This window comes from Augochlora pura, chromosome 3, assembly GCF_028453695.1.
Source record: "Augochlora pura isolate Apur16 chromosome 3, APUR_v2.2.1, whole genome shotgun sequence".
Classification (NCBI taxonomy): domain Eukaryota; kingdom Metazoa; phylum Arthropoda; class Insecta; order Hymenoptera; family Halictidae; genus Augochlora; species Augochlora pura.
This window is the reverse complement of record NC_135774.1, coordinates 7,654,478-7,679,733: the sequence shown is the minus strand read 5'-3', so window position 1 is coordinate 7,679,733 and position 25,256 is coordinate 7,654,478. Positions and strand designations below refer to the sequence as shown.

At 35.7% G+C, this 25,256-nt stretch overlaps 1 protein-coding gene across 5 annotated transcripts; it reads right to left on the bottom strand.

The window, feature by feature from the left end:
- Positions 1 to 107: 107 nt before the first annotated feature.
- Positions 108 to 24,615, bottom strand: LOC144478745 (uncharacterized). 5 transcript variants are annotated; one of them, XM_078196944.1, is made up of 4 exons: positions 22,999 to 23,023; positions 20,507 to 20,566; positions 17,842 to 18,631; positions 108 to 11,695 (listed from the first exon to the last, which is right to left on the bottom strand). In XM_078196944.1, exons 2-4 carry the CDS (start codon positions 20,520 to 20,522, stop codon positions 10,837 to 10,839), a joined length of 1,665 nt encoding a protein of 554 aa, XP_078053070.1. In that variant the 5' UTR covers positions 20,523 to 20,566; positions 22,999 to 23,023; the 3' UTR covers positions 108 to 10,836. The 5 variants fall into 5 exon arrangements, 4 of the variants coding, with proteins under 4 accessions (XP_078053070.1, XP_078053071.1, XP_078053072.1 ...); XR_013495402.1 differs by lacking the exon at positions 20,507 to 20,566 and having other exon boundaries at positions 110 to 678; positions 10,611 to 11,695; positions 22,999 to 23,119; XM_078196945.1 differs by lacking the exons at positions 20,507 to 20,566; positions 22,999 to 23,023 and adding an exon at positions 23,882 to 24,615.
- Between the last annotated feature and the right edge of the window lie 641 nt (positions 24,616 to 25,256).

Sequence of the window (25,256 nt, the reverse complement as noted above, 5' to 3'; positions counted from 1 at the left end):
TAAGAAAATTTGTATAGTGAATGCGCAATAGCTAATAAACATACATAATAAACGAACGATGATTTTCGGATTGAAAATGTTCATCTCGGTTAGGGTGTCATTGAATTCCGTAGGAAGATTTTCAGAAACTGATATTCGTTAATATTTTTTGTATATTTTATTCTATTTTTCTTAATATAATTTACAAACTTGCTTAACTCTCGTATATATCTAAAAATATAGATGCTCGTGCGAGACGTAAATTGATAACGTAGAAAATAACAGGACGCTTAAGTTGTCCGCGAATTCTCAGTTCATCCGGCGGACAGTACTCATTGTACATAGTATATTGTACATTTTCGTATATCAACTATACATTAGATACGTTTAAAAATAGTACAAAATAATTTTAATTCTCTTCTCCCGCTTCGTCGCTCTTTCGCACGCACATGCGGACGCATATAAACATACACACGGGGAATTTCATTCCTGCAGTAACGTATGTATACCGGTTAATAAAAATTACAAAAATTGTGACAGCACTTAAATCGATTGTCGGTAAGATTTCTTCGTTCGTTCCCGAACGGACGAAGCCAAGAAACGAACTCTGATCCATGGGTATCGCGAACTTGAAGTGAACGAGGCGTTCCTCCGCTTTTCACCGATCGACACTGTTTCGTTGATTGGTCCCTGATCAACCTGTTAATAGGAGAACACGAGTTCAATAATTTAATTCGCATCTGTTTATCCGAGGGTACGAATACATCACTGTGTTGTTAATAAATATAAGTTACGTCATATCAAATCGTTTCTGTCAAAGGGTGACCATGAAAGAACTGAAAACCCTGTTCAGAAAATCACCTAATTGTAAGAGAACATCCTCGAGACGCTGCAAAATGAGAATGAAATCCGACTACATCCGAAGCCGTAACATAAGTAAGAGATTATTATTATTAAAGTAGCTGTATGCGCGAAAGACATTATTAAATTGCGAATAAATTTAACGTTCGAATAAACTCAATCTCTAATATCCAGTAACAAAATATAATACAAATCGTATTACATAAAAACGTAAATTTCAATAATATCGACCCCGGCAGAAAATATTCCATAAAATTCGTGAGAATTAATTTGAAGACAGATTAAGCGTGGAAAATAGTCTTACATGTACCAGGTGATCCATAAATTTAAGAAACAAAAGTGCATTATTATTAAGCCATCATATATGAAATAATCGTATTGTATATTAATAGATCACATACAAATTTTTTATAATAAACTGGCATCATATATTCTCTTTAACAGAAAAATTATTTTTAGTATTCTGTTTTGATTTCGATGCATATCCATAAAAAAATGTTTATCTGTTGTCCATCAATAGAAACAAAAGATATAAAGGAAATTATATTTCGTAGCAATACGTTAAAAAACTATGTTTCATTTACAGTGCAACAGTTTATAAAAGTATTTTAGAACTCTGTATTATGCGAGGGAAAGAATCATTCGATAATAAATAAATTTTGTATGAAGAATAAAATTCGTAATTTAAAAATATAAAACGTATAATAAATTTATATTGCTTTCATTTACACCAAGCAGTTATGAAATTTATAAATTAAAAAGAAATTAATTATGTTATCACTGTGTGCCTAATATAAGAAATTTTCCAATTAAAGTAAGAAATCTTTCTCCTTTTTAAAGTTTTATAAATGAATTAATAAAAATAAGAATTTCTGTAAAGATCAGCAGTCTGATAATTACACTATTCGAGTCTTCTTTTTTTTTATATTTAAATATATACAAGTATTGTGAGAAATATTTCTCTGAAATGTGAAAGTGTAAACAAATTACCAAATTTAATTTGGAGTGTAAAGCGAAAATTGTATTGTTTGAGAAATATAAAGAAGAATGTGTGTTGTCGTTGAAAAAAATATATGATCCCTGTTTATTATCAAAAAGTAACATTTTCCAAAATCCTTCGTTTATTATTACTGAAAATTGTCAATGAAAAATCATATCTATAAACTCATATATGAAAAAATATTACTGAAATGATAACTGCCTTTGTTTTTTAAATGAAACACAATATAATGGACAACCGATATGTGCAAGTTGTAAAACAATTTAAGTGGCCTGCAAAACATTAGAATTTTTTTTAATACTGTAAACAATGGCAACGGTAATAAAGATGGCTAAAAAAACATTAATCACTGCCGTATTTCCTGTACTTCATAAAAAAATAAAACATTCATTTTTATATTAACCCTCATACACTCCTTAAAAATACTTGCACAAACGATTATATTGTAGTTTTTATGTGTAATTATTTTACATCTCACTTCAAACAATTATGTTTTATTTGTAACATTTCAATTTAATCTTTGTATGATAATAATCGGATTTATTTCCACTCGATTCATCAAAATCGTCATTCAACGCTCAATTTTTGGCGATTGATTTGAATTAGTTATTTCATTAGAAAAAAATAGAAGGACTAATGTATATAAAAAAATATTTCCAACAATATCTTTAAATAAATTAATAAATAATGCTGTAAATGGTCCTACGTTCAAAATAAATGTTTTATAATCGTTACAATGTAATTATTAGAATGGTTCGTTATCCAATGGTTATAAACAAACTGCCAAATTGGACAAACTAGAAAATTTCGAAACATTTCGCCTAAGCAGTGTATGAGAGTTAATATTTCTTGTATAATAACTTTATTATTGTATTTGTGTCTATGGATAGGGTATTTTAAGGTAGTTTTCGTATTTTATAAGGAAAATATTTTCCGCGTCAAACATACCAATATATATTCTCTGCCAGGGATACGTAACTCTCGCAAGATAATTATGATCAATAGACTGCGGATTTTACGTAAAACAAAAATTGTCAATGTTACACCTCCACGACGGACCTTTTTGTGAAAAATAAAACTTTTAATATTTTTGCGAAAACTTTTTATATAGTATTACTGATCAATTTTCGATTCTTGTTTCGTGCAACGAGCGAGGTTCTACTTCACGGTAAATAGGCCACACGTGACATCGCATTCAACACAAGATGATTTTAAAATGGCTGACATGGCCGATCGATAGCGTCTGTAAATCTATAATTTAAGCGTAATGTCAATAAATTGTCAATAAATCATTTTTCTCCAAACACTTGTATATACGTGCTTTTACATTGTCGAAATCTCAACATCGGATGCAAACAATGATGAAAAAATAATGAGTGATATTTAACATCGCAAAAGATACAATTTAATGACCAAAATATAAACTTATAAAGAATACTTATTATTTTAAAAAGAAAGGAATGTAGTACCTATTTATTTATCTCTTGCAAAAATTCTAGCAAAGGAAAAGGTTATTTGAAATGGTCTCAGGAGCTCCTCATTTCCCGGAGTATCAATAATTTTGTTACACCCTGTATTTTGAAACTGCATGACTAGTATTTATGCATTATATTAAAATAGTTTATACATCTTGGCCGCATGTGATGTCACGCAGATGGTTTATCTTTGCCTCTATTAAATTATCTGAAGTCGCGCCTAAAAATTATCAGAGGTGTTTATTTTATCTTGAGCACACGTAACATCTCTCTTACTTTTGACGTTGGTAGAAAATGTGTAGGTGAAAAATAGCACGATTTCATAAAACGAATATAAAGATAGGGCAACTTTCTTCAAGGTCATATTAAGTCAAACCATCACGTTCATTGTCAATTTTTTAAATGCGAGATATATTTTCATTAACACATTGATACCGACGTCGATATTTACGATTTTCTCTGAGGCCACGTCCGAAATTTAAGAAAATTAAATAATTATGTTATATTTATAATATTGAATTTACTATTGAATATCTGTTTATAACGTTAAAATAAAATAACATAAACCTAATTGGTAAAATATAAGCAAATATACGCCGCCTCACAAAGCAGACACGTGTGATACACGCCAACGTGTTAATACAGTATCGTAAATCATAAAAACGAACTCATCGATATCATGACTATTAGATGACATCGAACACTATCAAACACGTTTATAAGACTTCTAAAATTCGACTTGAAACGACCATGAAAGAAAATATTACCCTACCTTTATAATTGTTTTATGAAATCATGCAATTTATTACGCGTGCTCATGATAAAATGAACAACCTGTATTTAAGGGTTTCACCGAAATATTCTGGGATCACCCTTCGAAACTCACGATGCCACTCGTGGGAGGGTTCGTATGGTAGCGAGACGTCGTAGAAGGGGCGAATCGAACGAATTCCACAGTCCTCTATCTCGCGTCCCCACTCTTCTCGAAATCGGTTCGAGGGGATACGGGTTTTGGAGCCGGTAGTAAAACCGAGGGGATCAGCGTTGCGGTTAAAAGGCGGCTCGTGGGTCACAAAAGGATCCGTAATGATTGTCTGGTCGGAGAATAGAAGGAGAGAAAAAAGAGGGTTGCTCGTCTAGGGTCGGGGAATATTTTTAGAACGGAGCAGGTAACATCGAAACCGAGTAGCGCCAACACCCCGTTGCACCTGTCAAATGTTGCAGTGGCAGTGCAGGTTGCTCCACCGGCCACGGAATCCGCGTTGCTCCTTTCTAGACACATTCCGGACAAAGAAAACGACCCGAGGACCTTCCTCTCCTCCTATTTTTATTCGACGCGCCCCTTCTGTGACGCGGAGCTCCTCAAAATTCGATTTTCTATTAGGAACCCTCCGTGTCATCGTGAATTTCTTCTCGTCACGAGCATTAATGCATATTTTCTGTGACTCCATTTCTGGAAATGCATGAAAAATTGTATTATTCTCGAAATCTCTCTTTGTGTCTCGTTTTTTCACTTTCGCTTCGTTGAGTTTTTATCGGATTTTAATGCAAAATAAAAACTGTTACGTTAATTACAAGATACAAGAACTGTACAGATATATGCTTCGTTTCTTAATCGTTTTAATAACTGGAAAATAATTCAATGATATTTTAAAATGTCTGAGGCGTCTTTACTGTTTTGCATTTAATTGTTGTTGTACCGAATGTATCAAATCCGCAGTCTATTCATAATTATTGTCATGAGGGCTACATATTGATCACGGATGCCCATAGTAATTGCAATGTTTTTTCGTTGATGAGAATATCGTAACGTAAAATACGCTGTAAACGCGTGAACATCAGCAGTATGATAATAAGAATTTGTTCGTCAATTTTTATAATCAGTAAAATGTGGATCCAGAGCTGGATAAAATGGTATTTCAAATGGCAAATAGTAAATAAATATTTTATTTTAGATGATGCATGCATTTTTGAAAATAAAATATTTTATCTGTTCAAAAGTGCCTACTTTTACAAAACAAAATATTTGATTCGTTCTGAGAAATTTTTCAAATAATATTTGATTTGAAAAACATTAAAAATATTGGTCCCATAGTACGAAATATTTTATTTATTTAACTGATTTCAACAAATAAAATCATTTTATTTTACTATTTATATTTCCTCTACATTTGTTCTTATATTTTATCTTATATATATTATAAATTTTCAAAATCAAATACTCATTTCATGCTTCATTATCGAAATAAAATACATTATTTACTGAAATTCTATTTGCTATTTGAACTACTATTTTATTTAAATTGTGGAGAATCTGTTATTCAAAAGAGTATTTCAAATATTTTCTCAATAAATATCACCCAGCTCTTCGTGGATTCTCAGGCGGAATAGAAATTAGAAATTAGTTAATGATTTGAATAAACTTATTCAATAATACTCTTCAATACTTGCAATCTGTGCATTATTTTACGTGGCAACTAATCGTATTTACCATGAATCCGTAACATTTTCAGTCTAACAATCGGTTTTGTGTAAAACGATTTACAGTTGACATTGCTATGGTATAAATGTGAAAAAAAAGAGTTTCGTACCTCGTGGAATTTTACATTTTTAAATATTGCGTAAAATGAAACAATAAAATATATGATGGCCAGATTACATATAACATACATTATTCATGAAATGATATTTTCTGTGCATTATTAGGACCGATCCGTAATTGAAAATTTTCAATTTGAGCCCATTATTTAGCTTTTAGAATAGGTCGTCGCTGTACAACATGCTCGGTCATCTTTAACAGCAGAACTACGGGAACCATAAGAAAAAAGGATAAAATTGCTTATATGGAAAATGAATAAATACTTATTAGTGTCATAACACAAATATCTTTCTCTTATGAAAAATTTGCTATAGTAATTAATCCTTTCATGTAGCTTATCGTGATTTTTATGAATTTAATTTATCATGATCTTTTTATGATTTATAATATGAATATAACATAAGCAATATGAGTAATAAAATCTGAGTAGCATTACTATGATACAAATATAATACAAAATCCTATAAAACTAGTGTAAAAAGTAGATATCTCTTTTGTCATATTTTTTTATTTTATTCAATACTGGAAAGATTAGACATAGCTTTTTTAAATGAAATCGATTACAAGTGGGTTTTTGTTAATTACAGATCCATACTTGTGCAATGTGTCACAATTAGATCCTTTAAAAATCAGATGTTTTTGAGTATTAGAAAAATCGTGGTGAACAAACAAGTATTTCTCAGTTTACAGTAGTTCTAGTGTTCGTCTCTTCAAAAACGGAGAATACGTTTTATATTTCACTGAATTATCGTCCGACCTAATTATGTAAATTTAATAGTGGTACGAATCTCTTCTTACTATATATAATCGTCAACGAAATTATTTTTGTTACTAGATTATAATTTCGTACATTTCCGTCGTTTCTAATCGTCCGTCGAACGAGACGAGAAAGTGGAAGCAAACAGAGAGTTCATGCTGCGGCGGCAGTTGAATGGCCGCTGCTCAGGGGCGAAATCATAGTGGTCCTTTACAGAGGGCCTTCACAAGCGAACCGAGGAAGAATTTAACCCTCGAATTTTTATTCTAATATATTTAAATTGCCAGCAAATTAATTTCGCACCATATTGAGAATAAGTAACTTCTTACTCGGTAAAGTAGCATCTTATCTCTTTAGGCCTCGGGGTATTTGAAATTGTGTGCCGGCCCTGCCTTACTCACGCGTCTACTCGCCAGCAGCCTGCCATATCTACGCTCTCGCCTCGTTCGACCGACTATAGTGAGATAAATCGTTTCTTACGCGTTCTCTTGTTATCACTGGAACAATCGAGTGTAATCGAAGTTTTAAAAATACACATTTCGCGATTTTCCGAACTGTGGAAAACCGACATGGAAAAAAGATATGGCCACAGTGGCGGCGATCTATATGGAAATTCAATGTTCCGATATCAAATGAATTTCAACACTTGTTTTATATATACAAAAATATCATCTTAAGGCACTAATACATTTTCATCATTGTCGATGTTTTCAACTATCTATATTGTACTCTTCCAACCTGCTTCTCCATGCTCTCCACGTCTTTTTTTTCCATGGACGTTGCGCACAAAATCATCAATTACTAATACGAATAGAAGTACATCACGAGACAGTAAAAATATTGTGGGAAATTATTTAATAACGAAACGCGAACGAATAGTCGTTTTAGAATCTGTATGTCGACTCGTTCGTAAACAACAAAATTTATGAGCAGCAAGAAACAAAAATAAAATAGTATCCGTTAACAGGTAACAATTACTCTATGCTCATTTCTATGAAGTGTTCTTACGTAAAAGAAACTTTCTTGCAGAATTATAAAATAAAAAATAAAAATGTTAATCTTTACACAGAAGAGCTTCAAAATTGTATAGGTTGGCATTATTACCATTTTACAAGAATACAGCTGATGCCGTTATTATTGTCAATGTCAGTTTCCTTTTCGATGAAATTGCAATAGTATTAAAAATATCATTTTTACAATATCTATCTGTAATCACTCGCTGTGACATTTTGTTATTTAACTTCAGTAGTAATATTTCTACCACGCCGTGATGTTTCTTATTACATAATACTCTCCGATCAATCAGTCGTACAACGAGACATTGAAAATTTGAACAATGTAAATCCATGTGTGGGTTCGGCAGTACGATTGTCATAATTGAACGTTGTTCGTAAATAATTATGGTTCGTATAATCGAGTTCATCGATTTCAGTTGCATTTTTTGATATTAGCGTTAAGCAACAGAAATCTGTTTATGGCAATACAGTTTCATATATAAAGTAAATAATTTTATGAGAAACAATTGCCTCGTTAATTTCGTACCAAAAGGAGAATAAATTAATTTTTGGACAGCTAAAAGTAAATCGAGCTCGAAACGAAGAAAATTTTGCAAAAATACAGTCGAAACTGTAAATTAAACTAAATTGAACAATTTAAACTAAAAATTACATGTGTGTGCGATCGAACAAGTAACAATCGGCAAAAATAAAAATATGCGATACTTAGTCGGTGGATCAATAGCAAAATAAAAGCATTTGCTTTGCGTGAAACGCAGTCATTCGGCAAACATCTCCAGGATCTCAGGAATATCTCATCATTATACTCTAATACAATCACAAATTTTAAACCTTAAATAAATCACTTAAAAACACATACTTTACAACCAGATAGGTGGGTGAATTATTTAAGAAGCAACTCTATAATTCCTTCTTTAATAGACAAGCATCTTGTTGAAATGTACAAGCACAGTATAAAAATATAAAAACTACAACAATTTTGTGGTTCTGCTTATAGTTCGTATATACTCCGTACTAATTAATAAAATTTTCTTATTCTCGATCAACGTAATCTCTAATTGCACCATCAAAGATAGAACCGTGGATTTACACTATTCGAATAATTCCCTCTGTCTATGAGTAAATACTCCCGAGTGATCAGGTTCAGACCTGGTTAACAATTGAAATGACATTATTCGAAATATTATTTCGAAATATTTCAAGTCCCATTATTTGATATATTATCTTAACCCTCTCAGTGCCGACCAATAGAGTTGTTTGTACTCGAGCAAAATGTACAAATCTCATTTGACATGGTTTGATAAAATTTCGGAAAAAAACTGCAAGAATTTTGTAAAACTTGATAATTACCAAATTCAAATGGAAAGGGGAAATAAGAAATAAAATTGTTATTTAGTAAAAACATTAAAAAAACAATATTTTTCCAAGAGTAGCCAACAACGATATATTGTTCTTCGGCATTAAGAGGGTTAAATAACATATTATTTCGATTCATTATTACTTATAATAATGATTTGAGATTGTTATGAAATTTTTCTTAGAAATTGAGTCCGATTTTAAATATCAGTATCTGCTTTGCACTGACAGCTTTATTAACATTTATGCGAGATCGAAATACCAATCTGATTTTCTATGTTAAATTATACATTTTTCTGAAGAATAATATCTGTTTTCTCTTGTCATATTTCAGCATTATTTTCTTTCATATATCTGAGGACTATTTCCGTAAATAATTAATGATTTGAAATTGCTATTACTTCAAATGAATCGCTATTTTCATTTTTAAATAACAATAAGGTAATTAATGATTCGAAATGGATTATTTCAAATTTCTCATTTTCATTTCAAATATTTTCCCAGGTCTGAGATCAGGCTCTCTATCACGCAGCTTTACACCAGTGCTGTCCACGGTTGGGCCCCCACGCTCCGTCTTTCCCATCCAAGCATCCTTTCGCTGAAGAAGACAATGCTATTTACTTATTCAGAGATGACGAGCAGATTTCCGGGATTTTTTGCGGGCAACTGTCGACGGCTCCGCCTGACCGTACAATTCATGCTCCTGGCTGACTGTTTGGCAGAGCCTATTAACATAGTCGTAAGATCTATGCACCAATTTACACTACCGACTTCTTTCGTAGCGACTGTTCTTGACTAACGTCTATTCTTGTGGATTGTCGATCGAGGTGCTCTATTTTACCTAGTGAAATACGCATTTCATTCCGCACCTTCTTCACTTTCTTAGTCGTACGATTTCGTCCGTAGATGTGACCGTATAAGCCTACGCTCAGGTAAGGCAATATTGAAAGTGCATGTGAGACCAGGAGGGACGTTAAACCGAATTATATCCGCATCCTTTAAGGACCCTTCTCACCAGCTCTGAATACAGTAGTGCACACATTGGTGTACACTATTTTGCTCATTGAAACGTCCACTTCTATCTCGCCAGTATCCCCACTTTTTTGTTTAGGCGAATTTGTAAAATAAGTCACAGCGTTTGCTTAAGACCTGTTTCAACACGATGATAATTGTATCGAGATGCACGCTTGATGAATGCCGCGACCGGTACCTGTAATTCAATGGAAGCATTTAGAGGGCAATCTAGTACCGTGATACTTTTCTGGTGACGAACGATGTGCCACATGAACACATCGCGATGCAGGTATCTTCGTGTAAAACAGGTCTTAGTGTGCACTACTGTAGCATGACAGCAAATGCAGTAATGGTACCCGCTCCAGTGCGCTTTTCTTACTCCCTAAGCTGACGCATACATTCTCACCATTTTATTATGCACTCAATCGATAATGGATTCCGCCTTGACAGTGAATCCTTAGGCAATTAGAGCAAATAAAATGTTTAAATCGACGCTTGTCAATGGATCAAGCTGCGATTTAAAAGTGAGCAGGGTTGGGACACATTATTGTACCTGTGTTGATTTTCTGTCGCAAGCGCGGTAGTGGGGACAACGGATGTCCCCCGTGGACAGCATTGCTCTATACGATCCAAAAATAGTCATTGTCAAAACCATCACTACAGTGACCCAAATGATGTCCATGACACGTTTCGTCCCTAAGACAAGTCCCACCGAGCCCAATTTCACAGCAGACGATCATTTGGTATTCTTCATCGATGTTCTTTGCTCTTCACCCCCTTTACCGACGCATAATGTCGGCTATGGTGAATCCTTGTCTAGCAGGAGCTGGTCTGGGAGGGGGTAGCGGTTGCGGGGTGGGTGCTCTGGGCGGACGCGAGACCTCTTCCTCGCGTTCCCTGTCGCGTTCCCTTTCTCTGGATTGCTCTATCTCCCGTTCTCTTTCCCTCTCGCGCTCTTGCAGCTCTAAAAGCACCCTGGACGGACCCGGTGACCCGATTCTTCGTCTGTACGAGGTCAAAATCAGCGGCGGCGGGGGCGGATGGGCCGGCGGCGGATTCTGGGCTACGGAGTGGCCGCCGATCCCACCGCTCGTCACCGTTGACGGTTTCGTTGTGGGCAACAGGTCTCTTCTGATTTGAAGCTGAGGTCTCTGGGGGAGATTGGACGAGGACGCTGACGGGGGTTGTTGTGGCGGCCCCGAGGACCCTTGAGAAGGGTAAGATGTCGACGATGCTGATGGCAAGGAAGCGTTCGCGGACCCCGACGTCGACCCGGATCCAGACGCTGACGATCCTGTCTCTGGACAGTCCTCCTCGGGACTGTCGTCGTCCCTGAGGGCTTCCTCTAAGGCCTCCGGCGGCACGTCCCCTACGGCGTGGGTCAACGCGTGCCTCCTGAGATCGCAGTTTCTACGGAACACCTTGCCGCAAGAGGTGCACTCGTACGGCTTGTGGTCCGTGTGAGTGAGGAGGTGGGTTTTCAAGTTGCTGCGCTGGTTGAAACTACGGGCGCAGACTGGACACTTGTGCGGGGACTCCTCCATATGCAGGATCTTGTGCACGGCGAGGGTGCGGCTCTGGCAGAAGCCCTTGCCGCACTCGCCGCATTTGAACGGCTTCTCTTTACTATGGATGTACCTAGAACATCGAAACAGTGGAATGACGAGAATGTATAAATTGTTGTGTTTTGCGGCGAAAATTTTTAGTAATCGATGATGATTTATGGAAATGCGGATTTCTATGGAGAACGGAGAGAGCAATAAGACCTGGATAGAAATATGTTTTAGGTCTGAAAACGTATATGATATGCCACTGTATAGAATGTTGCACTTGAGTAGAGATTGCAAAAAATCTCTTCGGCACGTGATTTATAAAAAAAACAAGCTGACACATTTTGAATGGGAAGTCAAATAGCATTACTAATTTTTTTCCAGTGGGCGTTTCCAAAGTTATTTCGAGATTATGTTTTTATCGTAGACCTATATTTTTTATTTACATATATTTTTATTATATATTTATTTATATTATTTTTTATTTTTATTTCATTTGTAAATAGGTATTGTCTGTGTTTCTTTTAAGCAAAACGGGAAATTAAGTGAGCGAGTGAAAGAGAAAGAGAGAAAGAGAGAGAGAGAGAGAGAGAGAGAGAGAGAGAGAGTGCGTGAAACATACCTAAATGTTAATTTACAATTCACTTAATTGATTCTTTCCTATAAATAACTCATTAACGGACTATGGATTTTTATGTAAAATAAAAATAGTCTGCCTGAATTATATGCAGACACTACAAAGACATTTCTTTATTTCTTCAATTGTTTGATTGGGTTCAAAATAAAGCAATATTATTCCTGAATTTTTTAAATGTTTATAATATTTTGTATTTGATCTATCCATTTTTGCCACAAATACAAAAAATCCGCAGTCTTCTTATCAATTTAGCAGCTGACTTTAAAAACAGTTCACTAATTCAGAATAATTGACAATAATCGAGCGTGGATCATTCCTCTTGAGGATGCAAATGGGTTAAGCAAGCGTTTGTATGCCCACCACTTTATCGCAAAACCAATGCGCAGCGCATTTATCGCGTCAGCAGTGAATCGTTAGCCAGTCAGAACGGAGATATATCTGTACTCATCCTCGACTGCTGAGTAAGCTGCAGTCCGAAAATGGTGCAGGAGTTCAGGTATTACCGTAAAACTAACCTTGACCCGAAGGGAGGGGAAAGGTTTGCAGTCATAAAGCTTCGCCATGTGACAGTGCTTTCGAAATTTCAAAATGACCTTTGTTTCTTTATGTGGAATTTTTATATGGATTTCGTTAACCTAACATTTTGGTGTTTGAAGATCACTTAAAGTTAATCTTTGTCATTCAAGACTTGCCTTTGTTAATAGTCCTTGAAGTCATTTCGTGTCTTTCACATTCAAGAGAACATCCAACATTGATACAATGATCAAATCTATTTCTGGATGATAGATGTAGCCTCTTAGAAACTACAAGTTCTATTTATTGACTGACATCTTTAGATATTCTTCTATTAGTAGAAGCTTTCATGTTATCTAGTATGCTGGATTAGTGCTCGTGATAAACTTCTTTCGCAAGGCCACGCAACAGAAAAGTCTAAAGGCATTAAGTTTGGTAATCTTGGTGGAAAGAGAATGCTACTTTCACATAGATGACCTTGAAGGACATTCGAAGATTGATATTAGATCAATTCTCTATGGAACGGATTAAACGTTCGTCTAAATAAAAAGACACAGCTTTGTATAAATAAACAATATACTGCACAAGTACGATGAAACAACGCAAGTTTTATCGGAAATATTTTTTTAAATCTACTACAGTTTAAGCTATAATTGTCTACGGAATTTCAAATGGGACACCTGATATGTAAGGAGACAGAGTTATACCAGAAGGTACATATTGTTTTCGCTAATATTAAATATAATTAGCAGAGAAACAACAATTTTGTGTCCACGGAAAATAAATATTTGTTTCAAATGAGGCGAGTTGCGTATTGCAATTTACAGGGTGTCTCTTTAATTCAGTACATTTAGTCTACCGTTACCAAAAACATTAGTTGTTTCCTTACAGGGTGTTGTGCGTAATTACAGATTTGAAATAGCTTTTGCATTATCACTGATATCTAAACGAAAACTCAATAAAATACTATATTTGTATATTTTTGTTTTCTATTACTTCTAATACAGAAATATATAAATATACAGGATGACTTAACTGAAAGTAATTCTTACAATTTTGCAGATTTTAAATAAAGTCAAAGAAAATACTATAAACTATAAACTATAAACTATGTTTGCGAATTTCTACATTAGAAATAACGGAAAACAGAAATATAAAACATTGAGTTTTAATTATTCATCATCACTTTGGAAACATAGATCAGACGTATATTATTAATAAAAATAGTTAGATAGCATGGTTGACTACCGATATAGTAGTTCAGTATGTTAACTTTATCCGCAGCAGTTGCAGTTCAAAACAAGTTTTGTAGTTTCACTTCTGGTGATGTAACAAAAATGAGTCACAAATAAGTGAAGTGTGTAAAATATCTTAAAGTGTGGATACGATGCACATGGAAATCGTAGACACACAGTGAGTGCATATTGTGGGAAGAAAAAGAATATTCGTTTATTCCGTTTTCATCGCGAAATTGTAACAATCGATTATTTTTATAAGGCACGAAATCAAATTAAATGCTTCTAAAGAGAATCTTAAGAAGCAGAAGAATTTGCTTTATTTATGCATTTTTCATCGCAAAGTATTATTTAAAAATTATTTTTATTAGTGGTCTAAACTACCTTCATTTTTTATATTACGTACTAAATTCAATTAAATTGTCATGCATTTAATTTCATTTTCATTACAGATAAATCTATTGGTTTATATTTATATTAGACACCAAAATTTAGAGGAATTTATGTACTGCATCGCGTTTTCTTCCATATATATAAGTGCTAATGTTAAATTATAATATGTTAATATTGTACTGTTTAACTCCTTGATTTTAAATATGTGCAGGATCATCATCAGTAATCACGTGCACATTGGTAACTTTAAGAGAAAAGAAACCCAAAAGCATTGCTAATTCATCTAAGCGTTGAACATTCAATATTAAATATCAGTGGTGAGTACAATTTATAAATGCGCGTAGGAAGTGAATACGTACAGATTAAATAGAAAGTTGTTATCACAATATTTGCAAATCTGTCCGGTGCAGGTAAACAGTTTTAATTTTTAGCAGATGGTGGAATCTGTGCACTATGTTTCTGAAGTACTTGCACGCCGTGATATTTTCAGTTCAGAAATTATTTTTAGCACAAAACTTTCATGAATGAAAAAACTCTATATTTTGAAAGATGATAAATATGATAAAAGGAAATACGAAAAAGTATGAATTTAGGTACATTAACTAGAAGATAGATGTCAATACATATCCGAAAACAACGTTCAACAATTCAATGATAAAAGAATGCTAAAATAAAATATTAACCGCAGAAAAATTCTATGCAGGAATTATATAAGAAAAAATATATATAAGATAGATAAAAGATAAAATAAATATATAAGAATTTCTGTCAACAAGATTTAAGAAGCTACCACTTTCGCTATTATTTATTTCTATTTTCCATTATTTCTGATATAGAAATATACGAATATGATATTTTGTTAAGTTCTCGTTTCGGTATCATTAAAAATGTAGTTAATGATACATATTTATACAATGCAAAAAAATACATTTTTACCTCACCACCGTTTCTTACTATTGACAAGGGAACGCTTTATTTTGCATAAAAATCCGCATAGTTATCGCTTTATAAAGTAGGAGTTTATAATATTCCGGTGGCTACCAGAAATCTGCATACGCGAACAGGTTGTTTAATGACTGTTATGTTGAACAGAAGCTTTATCGCTTATTTCGTATCGAAATTCCAGAATAGTCTATTTTTGGAAGACTGCACGATTAAAATTGCAGCCGCTAATGAATAATTTATTAGAAAATCCACAAACCTTTGACTTTTGAGAGACAAAATAAGAGTCCAATTTAGAAAACTAGAATAACAAGGTAGTTTTTTGCTTCACAGGTTCTGAATCGGATCTTTTTGGAACGTATAAGTTATTTAATTTTACCATCTAAAATCTAAAAAAGACTGTACGTAAATGTATACTATGCAATGAAAATATTAATGTAAATCATATCCTTTTTGACTGATATTATTTAAATTAAATTTGGAGAAAATATGAAGAAAAAAATAGTATGACTAAAATACTGAGGTTACAGGAAAATATTAATCAAAAGAGGAAGTTATAATTAACTTATAATTAATAAGTATAATGTAATATATTATAGTAATTGTAAATGTGCCAAGCAGTTTATGATCATAGATGTTAATACGACTAAAAAATTGTTCTTAATAAAAAGAAAACTCTTTTTATCGAAGAATATATAAACCACCAAGCAGTGGTATTATTTATGTAAAAAGAATTCTTTAGTTTATTAATTTTTATTTAGTTTATTAGTGCCTACCCATTTGAAATAAGTTTACGAATATTAAACTACTAATTCTTTAGCAACGAATTTTAATTAATAGCATTTATAATAACTCCAATAAGAGGATTAATGCTCATATCACAGAAAAATATTTAAAAATATGTAAAAAGAATATTAATATGTAAGAATTTAATGTTCAGTTAGAACTCGCGTCAACTTGGCGTCAAGACGAAGTTGTGAAAAGTGTCCGCCTTGCCAGGGTCAAAACTGTCTATGTGACGGCAGTATTTATATTATATATACATATGTATTTATACCATTTTACGAGCTATTCTTGCGTAACTACTTCGAATTCTTAATGATTATTTGAAGGTATTATTTCTATGTGCACAACTATTGATTGAAGCAATAACAAATAAATTATTGAAAGTTCTAAAACCATTTGTAACTGCTTATTGTTAGCAACCAATTGTTTAATTTCTGGTTTCAATTTTCTTTTGTTATTTATTCAGTCTCTTTACACATGCAACGATCGATTTTATAATTATATTTTGTGCATTTTCTAAATATGGATTTCATGCGTTTATAATAAAAATTAACACATCAAATACAAAATATTGAAAACCTTTAAAGGATTTAATGTTGTTGCTATATCACTTTCAATTTATCCAAATTATTATGATAAGAAATAAATTTCTACGTAGCATTTATATTTCGTAATTTTAATAGGAACAATTTACGATAAATACTACTACACCTGTAAGTATATTAACAATTATTTTAAAGTCAGTAATTTAAGTTATGAAATTCAATTACCATTTGTTTATTTAGAGAGTATAGGGTAGAAAATCTGAATCTAAGGGGTGACCAGTTACCGTACCTTCGATTTGTTTTATTTATATTTCTTCATATAGATTTTATATAACTTCATATTTATCGAATAAGACATCTTTTTTATTCTTTTATTTTGTTTATTCTTACACAATAGAATTTAATATATCTTATTCCATCAATATAAAGCTAATTATGCCCGAAAACTAACCACCCCCTGTGTCTGGCTGACTTGTTGTTGTAGTGCAAGGGGTTAAGGGGTCAACAAGCTGTTAGGTAAAGTATCAATAAAGCATGTTCCACGTATGAAAACCATAAAACTTTGCACATACGTCAAGCAAGGTTTACCGAAATACAGTTGTTTTTTTCGCATTGACATGCGACATAAAAGAGTGTAAACAGCCCTTGAAAGATCTACAAAATTGTGCACACAATTATCTTAACATTAACTGTAAAATTAGACCTAAGATCAAATTAAGTTGAACAAAAATCTGTTTTACACACTTTGGTAGACGCGCGAAGGCGACGCAATTTCCATTCAATAATTTATAATACATAAGTACTGAAATTTTTTCAAAGCCTGTTTTCGCTCTATTAAACCATGAATAGACATGAACCTAATTTAATCATAACTAGACTGTGGATTTCACGCATTTATGATAAAAATTAGTAGATCAAATACTGTTGCATTAATTTTAATGGTCAATGAAATAATTAAAGAATGAAAGAAACATTCAACTTCTGCATCTTACAGTTAAGTGAGACAATTTTTATTTTACATAAAAATCCACAGTCTACTCAGAAACTCATTTCATTTATGTACAGAATCTCATAATCTTTGTATTTACGGATTCGTAAGCGTCCGTCGAAGGCGGGACAGGAAATAGCAAGCGAAATCAGAATATCTTCGTCGATGTACCGAAACAAGAAAACGAGAAAGTACCTATGATCCCGAAGGTGATCCTGTCTCCTGAAAGCCTTGCCGCAGATGTCGCAGGAGTATGGCCGTTCGTCCGTGTGCGTTCTCTCGTGTATTAGCAGGTTGTAAGACTTGGTGAACTGCCTGTTGCAGAACTTACAGATGAACTGTTTCTTGGGTCTGGACGCTCTGCCGGGCGCTCGGAGCAGCCTTCTGTCTAGATGCTGATGGGCCAGGGGCCCACCGGGTGGGTAGAGCGCCGAGCCAGCAGGGAAGGGTCCTGCGAACACCGGGTACCCGGGCGGCGGTTCCAGAAGGGGCGGCGGAGGGAGGAGGAGAGGCCTGGCGGCCAGCTCCTTCCTCTTATCTACCATCATAGCCATGATCTCGTAGCTGGACGAGGACTTTCTGGCGACAGAGGGCTCCGCGCCGACCTCGTGGTCCGAGCTGGACGTCGCGGACGACGACGGCGGCGGCCCGGTCAAGTGGGGATGCATGTCGCCCGGGTAGGGTGCCAAGTGAAGCCGCGAAGGCACCACCGGCACGAACGCCGACGATTCGCGGTGATGAGGGTGACCCAGACCCGCCACCAGGCCATGCCGATGGTGGTGATAAGCTGCCAGGGCGCTAGCCGGGTCGAATCCCCTGGAGGCCGACTGCGCCGCGGACCCCGATGAGGATCCACCTGCCGAAGAGGAGCCTGACCTTGACGAGGATCCAAGGCTCGGGTCCCGACCTCTGCTCGTCTCCTCTGAGACGGTCACCGAGACCGAGGCCGACGACGCCACGATGTCCGTCGGCATACCAATCACACCTACAACGCAAGTCAAAACTCGTGGTAGGAGATTCGTTTTATCGTTCCTCCTTAACCAGTTGAGTTGCTATCGACGAATATAAACGTCATGAAAGAGTGGCAACGTCTTGAGTACATCCGTCAAAATCAGCTAACTGGTTAAGTTATGGAAACAAATAAATGCCAGTAATAGAAATAAAACATAAACTAGCCATTATATTGTAACTTAATTCTATGTAGCTGGTTAAGAGGTTGCGCCATCGTAAGGGCACAAATTCAAGCGTTTCTTCAACTGATTAGCTGCCAAATCTTATCGGATTTGCTTATATTAGGGGACTTTCTTATACACATTTCGAAGATTCGACGGAAAATTTGTTTTTCAAGATGGCTGCAATATACAGCGGTGGGTATATAAATAAGAAAATATATGCAGGATGTCCCGTATTTTTCTGTATTTACCTCGGGAGTGCGTTTTGCAAGTAAAAATTAGGTTAAGATGTTTATAACAAAATATCCATAAATAAGTGCTTGAGAAGTGACAACAGAAATAAGAAATGTGAAAGATAATGTTAGCGTACGAAAACTCGTTGATGTAATATTTATGTCAAGAAGAGCACACGTCATTTTGAAATGAAGATAATTAAATTATAATTTGTGTTTTTGTGTTTCTGTATTTTATATTTTTGTCACCCTGTATATGCAAGGTGTCCATAAAAGTAAGCACCAAACTTATACTACGTGTTGTTCAGATCAAATAAATGAAAAGTATTCATATACGCATGTATCCAAAAAAGATTCATTGAAAAGATTTAAGCGTTCAAAATTGATCGAAGTGTTGGTTTATAAAAATGCAGAAGAAACAGAAGATTAATTTTGAAAATGTATTCAAAATGCGTTTACTATTATTTCCAATGCAAGATAGAATATTTGAAAGAGTTCGACAATCATTAATTCGTCGAATAAAAGCCTGCATTCTTGTAATGGAAGAAATTTTCGAACATTTCTTGTAACTGCTACAATAAATCATAAATATTGTCAAAAGTTTATAACTTTTCAATAAAACATTTTCGGACATAAAATATGAATTTTTCTTTATCCACTTGATCTCAGTAACACGTAGTCTAAGTCTGGTCTTGACTTGTTTGGACATCCTATATGTGTGGAGCGAGAGTAATAAGTTTTCGCACACTTTTTAGGATGAAATAACTTTTTCATAATTGTGCCAAGCAAACTTAGTATTTTTCTGGATTTTAGAGAAACTAGTTTGCTAGAATACGTTATTAAGCAGTGACTTAAGCAGAACAATATAATTATATTTTTTCAATATAAAATTGCCTGTTTTAAAAAGGAGTCTCAAAGTCTGTGTCCCCATTTATTTCTTCTTATTATTTTTATTATTTGCTCTTATTTATTTATGTCACAGGTGGAGCTGTTGCGGAGTTTTGAAGATCAATTTCTTTTTCTTAAATCAAATAATGTAGGTTATAGATAAAAATATGGAATAATTGAATATGGAATGGAAAAGAAGAAAAGAAAATTGACCTTCAAATCTCAAAAACAGTTCCATCTGCAAAAATAATATAATTCATACTGTGCCCCCTTAAATCACGCAACTTTTGTACTGAAAAATTTGTTGCCCAATGTATATTTTGGAACTTGCACGAGATGCACAAGTTGTATGGATCATCCTGGATATAAATACATATTTGTATATTTCCTTATTTATTTGCTCGTCACTGTACCGTTCAATGCGCAACTCATGCTCTTCTACAGCTTATAGTACAAGTTTACGATATAAAAACCAAATGATTTTTAAGTTAGATTAACTATCAAACAACGGACCTTTCAGATAAAATGCAACTAGATATACTCACGATAATTTATTTTTTCATTTACCCATTTTTTTCAACATATTTGTTAGGGTACTCCTTCTGGACACGTTAGTTTTCCTACAGGCTTTTTCGAAATTTATGTAAATTGAAATTGGTTGACAGGAAATTGACATTTAGATATAAATTTTTCTAGTTTGGGTTCAATTGGACCCCGACTTCGTCATTCGAATGTTAAAATAGCTATCAACGTATGTTGGTGTTTACTTTGAATATTAATTTAGGTGTCACTACTTAAAGACGAAAAATCATGATCACTAAAAAAAGATGCTCATAAAGTTGTTTATAATTTTGAATTGATATTTTGAAAATCCTGTTTTGAAAAATTTGGTTACTGTATAAGAAAGTTTACAGCAATTATGCTGCAAATCCCAAAGATATAAATACTGAACATCGACTGCCGTAATGCTACTGTTTTGTAGTTGAAAAGCGTACTCCTCAAGCGTATGTTCTTCAAATTGTGAATAAGAAAGTCGTTTAAGTGAATTCCCCATTTACGTACTTATTCACACGTGGTAAATACTTAAAGAAACGTTCAACTTTTGTGTCGCTAAGGTGACGTTAGCGTTTAGCACCTCGACTGCTAACGCAAGCAATAGTATTACAATTTTAGTGCATTTTGCAAATCCCATCCTTTGGTATGTTGACAACATAAGCGACAAAATTTCGTTTTCAAATCCGAACGAATACTTCTGACTTTCGTCCCTGCACTCAAACTTATTTAAGGAGGCACTAAAAGATTACGGAATCAAAATGTTTTAATCTAAATGTTTAATTAATGCAGATATAAGACTAAATATATTCAGATCATTGAATTACTATCACTGAAGGGAATCGTTATTCTACGTGTAATTTACACAGTGTTATATGCACAATTTAACGTGTTTAGTCTTATAAAATATGAATACATTTACGTTGTACTGTACATAAAACAATGTATAAACTTCTATGACGGGAATCATTTGTTCGATATAAATCGTTTACGGCAGTAGATATATTACAGATTTTATCGACGCCTTGTCATTACCAGATTGCGGATTTTTATACAAAATAAAAATTGTCTGCATTAATTGTAAAGAATGGAAACCAAGTAGCAACTTCATTCTTCATTCTTTAACCCTCCGACTACTGAAGTGCGACTTGCTGTGCAGGAGTCATTTCTGACTCACACTGATATACTACAAATACATACTTGAGATCCTCTCCGCTCTTGCTTGACGCGACTCCGGCACAGTATACGGAATGTTAATCGTCTCAATGGATTAAAAACAATACAGCGACGCCACAAAATGCTTTTATTTTGTATATTACTTTAAATTCCAACTACTCACTTTTACAATAAATACGTAAAATCCGCAGTCTAGTTATTACAAAAGCATGTAGAACTTGATTATGTAAATCATTTAAAAACGTTCATTACGGACTGACAATTATGCTATGTCTATAAACATTTGAAATTTCGTTTTATTGCTTTCTGTAGTTTAATGGTCAAGCTTAAAACCATTCAAGCAGTGCAGGGAAGAACGATTTATTGTATTCCACTCTAACCGCAGGAAACGTAGAGTTTGTGTTCTAAATATTTTGTTAAAAACGAAAAAAGTCAAATTTAAAAAATTAAAACCAATTCATCTTTTGTCATAGGTCGCGTTTAGGGAGTTGATAAGAGAAATATGAAAATGTTTGTTTCTGATGTGACAAGTACAAAGACCAAATCATTCGGCGTGAAATTATACTTAAATTAAAAAAAGAAAACAATTAAAATTACAAACCGTATTGTATTTTCTAAATAAATATTAACAATTTTTCCATCAGTACGACTAGTTTTGAATTGAAAGCATGTTTCCTTGTGGCGAATATTAATGTTAACGGAACAATATTTGAACAAAATACAAGCAATTCTTCATATTTTGAATTTGAAACGAATTTTTATCAATTCAATTAATTAACCGTAATCCAATTTTCTCATAAAAATATGAAATAGGGACATTTAAGATTGCCATGCCATAAATCGAAATAATCATTACATTATTAAATCGATTTGTTATTGTCAAATTACTAACAATTTCAGTGTGACACGAACGAATGCATCGAATTTAATTTGTCCCTCTTTTGTAAATTGTACCGAAGCGATTGAGTTTCTCTGTTTCAGAATCAAAATAGCTTCGAGTGCACAGGGTCGAACCTACGTGACGCAACGCGCGCGTATCAGCAACACGAGTATCGAAAAATAATTCTCAGATTACCATTACGCAGGTGACATAAGCTTCGCGCTAAGCCGCTCGTTTGTTGCGGCAGCTATGCTTGCAATATTTGCAAACGGAATTCAACAGCCGGCTGCGACATTTTGTATCATAGCGGGATTATTAGCTTTAAAATGACTTTCACGCTATTGCAAACTGGCAGCGCGTACTTCGATTGCGAAATGGCTTAGAAACGCGTTTCAAGGACTACGGCAGCAACTCGAACGGGCCTAAATCACCATCCTTCGCGTTATCTCACCGTTAAAAACCGTCGACGGGATCGCCTCGCCGACACCGTCCGTCGGCAATAACAATAACAATAACATCCGCAGACATTGTCGCTTCCAATTATTCCGTCGATACTAAAAAGTCCACGTGACAAGGTTAAGAGTAACGCACGTTAACTAGATCCGCCATCTTGCCACTCCGTGTCTCTTATTAACCGCCGTGGCTGTTGTTTTCGTGGACCAAACAATAGCATCTTTCACGGGAGCCAGTGCCACCGCCGCGATCTCTCCGACGCGCGACCGTTCATCCCGATCTACGGGACCGGATCGAGACTCAGGAAACAATTTGCGACAGTCGTGAAATCGGTTGTTGCATCCGATCCTCCGAAACGGACTGCGGCTGAAACTCGTTCCATCGAGACGCTGCTGCCGGGACAAATAGAGGCCCGTAAACCTGAATCGAGATCTGAACAGTCCAAGGCCGATACTCCCGGGAGTACAAAAAGAAATCCGAAATCCGAACGAAAGTCGGCGCGATCTGTAAAAATACATTAAACGCGGTAGCGTTCCCAGGCCGATCGATCGATGGATCGAGACGGTTATCGCGTACGGTTTCCCAGCCGAAACCCGAATAATACATGGAAGCCGTTCCCGTTTGTCAGCCGCGTGCGTTCCACGAACGTGAACTGGTTATCTCGAGCCGAGCACACCTGCCAACATGGCTTCCGCGGACCCAGCGGTCACGGCTAGTCCCAGCGGCCATGTTGGAATCGCGAATGCCCAAACGCAGGAATGCAACAAACGTGGACCCCGCTGGCCGCGCGGATTGCCGACTGGGCTGTGCCGGATCGGTCTATCCGGATCGCGCTGCATCGGCATCCCAGGATCGGCGGCGCACGCCGGGAAAATGCTCACCAGGTGCAGGTCGGCCGTGAACGCTTCCGGAACACGCGTTTACTCTGCGCCGATGGTCCGCGGTCGCATCTCCGGCTGAGATTCCCGATCTTGAGGAGATTCAGCGGTCGCTGGCGGAAGCATTCGTGGCGACACCAGGATCGGCTACATCGAGTCGCCGAGCTCGCCACCCGGACCCGTCTCGCCGTTGTTGCTCGATCGCGACGAATCCAACCGCGAGCACCCACGTAAGCACACATACACGGATCCACACTAGCGACACTGATCCGAACGCACTGCGGGCTGCTCTCGGCCACACGATTTTCGGAGCGGAACAGCGCCGAGTCGCTCGCTCTCGCCTACCGTCGCACAACCGATGGACCGATTTTTTTTCTCTCGCAGCGTTTCGACGCGGTTTTCCCGTATATACCGGTGGAAATCGTGGCGGAGAAACCCGTCGAGAATCAGAGAAGGCGCGCACGTCCCTTCTTTCCGGACCGTGGATACGAAAGAGCGCGCGGTTTACTGCGTGTTGGACGCCGCCAGGTAGGCTACCTCGACGCACACCCACGCAGCCGAGGCACACGCATGGTCCACACGCATGCGGGCACACAGGTAACCGGCCACGACTTGCCTGGGAGTCTTTCCGTTCGGCTGCCGCTAGTAGCGCTGCTGCTGGATGCTGTGCGCCGACTGCCTCGCTCCTGGCCGCCGGTGCGACAAAGTCCGATGGAACCAGCCAATGGGAGTCCAACCGAGACACAGGAGAACCTGGAGCAGGGCGTAGAGATGGGACTGAACACCTCGCGTTTTACCTGCACGAGAACAAACCCGCTTTTGTTGGTTCGCGCGAGGGGGGTCCGTCCGATGCCGCCCTCGACTTATCCTTATCTTTCATACAATCAGTCGAAATGAAATTGTTAAAGTATATTATGTAATGTAATATTCGGGAGCTGTAAAGTAGCCCTGCGGTAACTGAGTCGTTTTGACCCGGCGTATTTAAACATCGCCTGATTAGTCAAGTATATGATTGGATATTTGATTGGATAAATGGCAGCTACATTAAGAGTAAAGCGAAATCTAATAAGTATGAGTGAAGTATCTGCAAGATATGTTTATAAAAATAGATAAATAAAACTGGGAATCGTTGTAAATATTATTGATTAAACAATTGCGAAAATGGACCGCTGTCGGTGAGTTAACACTATTTATACCAGGCGTTATTAGAAGACCCTTTCAAATTTAAACTTCGAATTATTCTCTGAGTTTAATTATTTCCCTATAACTAATTTCTTTACCTTTTTAATAATAGTTGTTAAATTGATTTAACGATATCATTTTTCTCTAGTTCATCCTGGATCTAAAAATGTGCATATGATATAACTATTTCTACCAT

What these genes read in the sequence shown, in the direction of transcription:
- LOC144478745 (XM_078196943.1), bottom strand. Translation starts at nt 23,065, where the DNA reads ATGTTATTGTTATTGTTATTGCCGACGGACGGTGTCGGCGAGGCGATC. An exon ending in CCCGTCGACGGTTTTTAACG is followed by an intron (nt 18,632 to 22,998) that starts GTGAGATAACGC and finishes CTTGCGTTGTAG; the next exon opens with GTGTGATTGGTATGCCGACG. An exon ending in GATCACCTTCGGGATCATAG is followed by an intron (nt 11,696 to 17,841) that starts GTACTTTCTCGT and finishes TCGATGTTCTAG; the next exon opens with GTACATCCATAGTAAAGAGA.